General features: G+C 34.6%; 1 protein-coding gene across 2 annotated transcripts in view; it reads left to right on the forward strand.

Annotated features, from left to right (window-relative positions):
- LOC106876058 (uncharacterized) overlaps positions 1–5,859 on the forward strand; it is a 40,667-nt gene that overhangs the window by 21,644 nt on the left and 13,164 nt on the right. For both annotated transcript variants that reach the window (XM_014924461.2, XM_052968358.1), the window contains one exon: positions 4,698–4,798. In XM_014924461.2, coding sequence (XP_014779947.1) covers positions 4,698–4,798 — 101 coding nt within the window. The remainder of the gene's footprint in view (positions 1–4,697; positions 4,799–5,859) is intronic.

Below are 5,859 nucleotides of genomic sequence, written 5' to 3' on the forward strand. Positions count from 1 at the left end.
TATATATATATATATATATATATATATGTACACATAGTGTGTGTGTTATGTGAATTTATGGAAAGTTATCCCATAAAACTCAACAAATTTGTTAAAAATAGAGAAGAGAAGATGTTAAAATTTAAGAGAATTTTAATTCATTCATGCATACGATCGTTTCAAACAACGATATTACAATCATGCAAATTCATGGTTGAATAGGAAATATTAAATTAATTTAATTTAATTAAATTAATTATGTATCACTTTTCTCCTCACTGCAAGAAGTATAAACAAAAAATTATTGCAAATGACTCAATGAAGGAAATAGCAGAGAATGATCTCAGATATTCATATTTATCCTTATGAGAAATACAAGCATCATAATAATGAGTGTGAGTCCTGTTAAGTATAAACTAAAACCAAGGCAACTAATGATTATTTGAAAATATAAGCGAAAAAGGTTTTATGAGACGTTTCCTCTATAGAAGAGTAAGGTGATAAGTGATCCTAATTCCAAATAAATTGTGTGTGAAGGAAGTTTAATAGAGATGTCTAATGGAAAAGCATAGTTATGTTTGAATTAAGATATAAGTTATAAACAATACTAGGTGTTGTGTATATTTAAAAAGATTTTTACGTGAGAATGAAGTTAAACTAGAGTATGTAGTATATAGATGGCTACTGGAATGTAATGTAAACACGTATTAAGGGGTAGAAATGCTTAAAGAGCTATGTAAAATGGAGTTGTGTTAGTGTAAGAACTAATATTCATTTGTATGTATTAGATATAAGGTAAAAAAATTTTAAAAAATATGGAATTAGTTGTTAATATTACAGATTTAGATAGTAAATACTTGCTGTGGTTGTAAATATTAAAAAGAACATTCATTTAAGGTTCCCTGCATTTTCACTGCTTCGATCATTTCTTCTTTACTCCCCTTGACATACCAGGCCAGGCTAGTCTTCTCTTCCCTTACACAACCTTCACAACAGACCAATCCCCGTCCTCCTTCCCTCCTCTTCACATACAATCTTGACACATCACTCTTGGGTGTAGTTCTTTGTTCATTGTCATTAATTTACATGTTCTCTGGTCTATCTCTTGAAATTCATGCTTCTTCCAAGATACTATTCCTGCCCCATATCTCATCAAAGCAATCGCCCACGTGTTAATTGCTCTAATCTTATAGTGGCCATTTAGCTTCAATTGGAACACAAGCTGAGTTCTCTTCAAATACTCTTTCCTGTACATTTCTTTCAACTTATGTTCATTCATCTTCTCTCTTTCAATGATACCCAGGTACTTATATCTTTCCTCTCTGACTTCCTTTATAGTTTCACCACTTTCCATCTTAATCACATGGCTTTTACTGATTTTCTCCCTTTTGTGAATCATTACACCATATTTCTCAATCTCAAATTCCATGCCAATATCTTTGCTAATCATCTGCACAAGTTGCCATCAAACTCCCAATTTCTTTCTCAGTCTTAGCGAATAGCTTTAGATCATTCATAAACCACAAGTTGTTTACTTTCACCCTGCCTAGCATGTACACCACATACATCTTTCTTAAAATGCTTGTTAGTGGCAGTATACAGTCAACAAATAGGAGAGGCGACAGACTGTCAACTTGAAAGATTCCTCTTTTGATATTTACCTCTCCCAGCTTATCTTCCCATGCTGTGAGTTCAATTAACCACATTGTCATTGAGTTTTGTATTACCTTCAGGATATTGTGTGAGACCTTAAGTAGTTTAACGCATTCAATAATCCATGAGTGTAGGACCATATCATATGCTTTCCTGTAATCCACCCATACCATCGCAAAATTTTTGTGTCTCTTCTTGCAATCAGCCAGGATAGTTTTATCAATTAGTAATTGATCATTCATTCCTCTGCTCTTACATCTACACCCTTTTTGTTCCACTGGTAGTAACTCGTTCTTATCTAGATACTTACAGATGCTGTTTGATATGATGTCCGTCATCAGTTTCCACATCAGTGGCAAACAGGATATTGGTCGGAAATTTCCAACCACATTCCCTTTATTTGGGTCCTTCTGGCATAGTACCATTCTTCTTTTTGCCATCTAGGCTGGTATTTGGATGTCACTACTCAGTATTTCGTCCAGCTATCTCATAATTTTCCTGTGCAGAGCTGTCGAGTTTTTAAGCCCAAATCCCTGAACCCTGTCTGGGCCAAGCACTTTCCAGTTAGGAATTTTCCTGCACTGATCTGTAATCATCTCCTTGGTTATTCTCAAATCTTCCTACTGATACTCTCCTCTTTGAGTGTCTTTAACCACTCTGCTTCAGTTTTGTGTTGTTTCTCCTGAGACCATATGTTTGACCAGAATCTTTTGCTTTCTTCAGTATCCAGCACAGCTTTTTCACCTTTTTCTTTCCCATCCAGATCCTGATAGACTTGTTTCTGATTTTGTTTGAAAAGTCTATTTACTCTGTATTGCTCAATTCTCTGTTCATATCTCTTTAGTTTATGTGCTTTAGCTTTCAACCTCTGTTTTAATTCCTCAATCACAACATTGATTCCCTTTCTCTTCACCCTATACTTCCTCTCTAGCTCAGTATATTTTACTAGTAGTGCACTAGTAAATATTAAGATAGGGATTATAATAGTAATACAGAAATTATAATAGCAAAAATTACCCAGAATGATTTAACAAGTGGAGTTGTGAAACCATTGAGTTGTCAGCAACTAAACCGGCAACCCCACTAAGCTTGCTTGGTGAGGAGGGTGGATTTTCGACACCCTATGTGAGTAAAAGCAAAACCAGGCAAAGGGCAGAGGAACTTAAAAGAGCCAATGGCCATTCCAAAAACAGGTAGACAGAACTTGTGAGCTTTGGTTGGCAGTCTGTCTAGGAGAAGGAATACTCTGATTTAAAAACTGGGATAGATAGTAACTCCTGAGTGACAGTGGTGACAACCTGTCCCCTGACAATCAAGCCTGGCTCCTTCACAAGACCAACAGGAGAAGTGTGGGAAAAGGAGATGGAAACTCCAAAAATTAAACCAGGCTTACAGGAATCCTATATCCTAGGGTGGAGATCCTGTCAGTGAAAAAACAATACTGGTGATTGTGCAACCTAGAATTCACTAACCCTCATCACAAGTGCTGATATGTCAAATGAAAATAGAAATGAGAATTGCAGGAATGAGGCTGGAACACCTTGTGAAGGTTTCTCACCTGGGTGGGCAGCGTGGGCCCAGTCGTTATCAAGCAACTGCTAAAAGAAGGTGAATGAAAGAAATGGAAATGAATGTGGCTGTAATGGAGTGCTACTTTCTGGGTAGTCCAAGAAATGATAATGAAGTAACTATAATTATTATTATTATTTTATGTTTGACTTTTGCTTTGCATTTGTACAAGTTAGCTCCAAGTCTCACCCAGAGACCTCAAGAGACAACAGGTTAGAAGTTCATGTTGGTGTTATACCTAGGGTGCCATATATTTGGTTTTATACAGTGTTGTTGTAGAGAATGTTTAAGAAACCATAAGAAAATTATGTGTTTGTTTTAAAATTTGACATTACATAGACAGTATTTTATGTAGGATATGGGCAGTTCCCATGATTTGCACTATCTTTTGAATTTCTGCCATTTTGGGGTTTCCTGGTGTCTGAGCTAGGTAGCAATCAGCCCCTTTTGCTATCATTCCTATTATTATTATTATTATTACTATTATCATTATTATTATTATTATTGTTCAGTAGTTTTATTTTTATGACGTGCTTTCACTTCACTACTGAGCGCAGCTCTGTGCGCCTTGGGTATGTGAGGATGTGTGCTGTGCCCAGTAATGCAATTTTCTGTATGTTATATATATTTGTAAGTCTTGGTGTTTTTGTTATGTATTTGTCTGAATATTTTTTATTATTATTATTATTATTATTATTATTATTATTATTACTATTATTATTATTATTATTATTATTATTATTGATAAGGCAGTGAGCTAGCAGCATTGCTAGTACACTGGACAAAATGGTTAGCGGTATTTTGCCTATCACTTTGTTCTGTGTTCAAATTCTGCCAAGGTAACTTTGTCTTTTGATCCTTTCAGGGTCAATGAAATAAGTACCAGTTACACATTGGGGTCGATGTAATCGACTAGCCCCTTCCACCAAAATTTTCAAGGCCTTGTGCCTAGAGTAGAAATAACTATTATCATCATCATCATCATCATCATCATCATCATCATCATCATCATCATCATCATTATTATTGATAAGGCAGTGAGCTGGCAAAATTGTTAGCACACTGGGCAAAATGCTTAGTGTTATTTTGTCTATCACTATGTTCTGAGTTCAAATTCCGTTGAGGCTGACTTTGCCTTTCATCTTTTCAGGGTCAATAAATTAAATACCAGTTGAGTACTGTGGTCGATGTAATTGACTAGTCCCCTCCCCACAAACTTCAGGTCTTGTGCCTATTGTAGAAAGGATTTTTATTATTATTGAAGTTATTATTTTTAAAATAGAAGAAGGAACGCATATCATCATCATGGAAAGTTAAGTCATTGAATTTACATGTGGCACACTACTTGTAATCATGTCTTGGTTCTTTCCAGTCATCATTTTAAGCACAGTTTTGGTCTCATAATCTAAAGACAAATGTTCTACCACATTATGAAGAGGACTTTATAAGTTGCCTGTACGCACAGATGGTAATAATATTTGTGACATATTTTACAGTGAAACCAACCATTCAGATCATGAATGAAACAGATTGTATATACAATGTAACAGCACAATGTTCTTTACCTGTGACACATATAGAATGTTTTATTGGAAAGGTAAGTAAACAGAATTCTTTTTATCTGTATTCATCTTTCTACCATTAAGCTACTCAGCTCTGGACTAAGGAGTGGAATGTTTTATATTATTCAAACTATCTGGAACAAGCATAGGGACTTTAGTAAGATTTGAACCTATGACTATGTGGTCACTAGTCTAGCAGCCACTTAACTACACAGTCATTATTTTTGATTTCACAGGGTTGTTTTTTCTTCTTCTGTGTTTTAGTTTTAGATTAGATTTCAAACTAATAAAACTGTAAGAATTCACATGCAGGTGGAATTTTAGTTTCCCTGTTGCCTCGTGTTATTTTAAACACTCGGAAATTTCAGTTAGACTTACAAATATTTTAGCTTCATCTTTATTATGTGAATTATTTTAGATAGATAAAAACTAGTGATTTGCTACATCGTTTTTGGCCTGTATTATTATACGTGTCAAAATTTTTTACCTACACAAAACAAAATAATTCTCTTTCTGTACTTCTGATTCTTACTGTGACAACAACCATGCATAAGCTGTACTTTGTTATATTTCATTTTAATTTCCTCTCTAGTAGCCTGACATTAACCTTTTTCTAACCTGAGTAGAGTAAATTTTGCATGTTCAAATACTCATATGTTTACCAGATTTACTTTGCATTGACACATCTGCTTACACACATTTAATTCTGCAGCATGAATCACTCCATTGACACAAAACGAAAATATCTATATAAATACAGTTCTATATTTAAGAGATGAGGAATTATTTATATTATTTACATTTGACAGATATTTGTCTGCATCTTGTTTGTTGTTAACACGTTTCAGCTGATATACCCTCCAGCCTTCATCAGGTGTCTTGGGGAAATTTCGATGTTATTATTATTATTATTATTATTATTATTATCATTATTATTCAGGTCACTGCCTGGAATCGAACTCGGAATCTTGGGGTTAGTAGCTTGTACCCTTAACTACTATGCCACAGGCACATGGCATAGTGGTTAAGAGCGCAGGCTACTAACCCCAAGATTCCAAGTTCAATTCCAGGCAGTGACCTGAATAATATAATAATA

The sequence above is a fragment of the Octopus bimaculoides genome, chromosome 5 (genome assembly GCF_001194135.2).
Source record: "Octopus bimaculoides isolate UCB-OBI-ISO-001 chromosome 5, ASM119413v2, whole genome shotgun sequence".
Taxonomy (NCBI): Eukaryota; Metazoa; Mollusca; class Cephalopoda; order Octopoda; family Octopodidae; genus Octopus; species Octopus bimaculoides.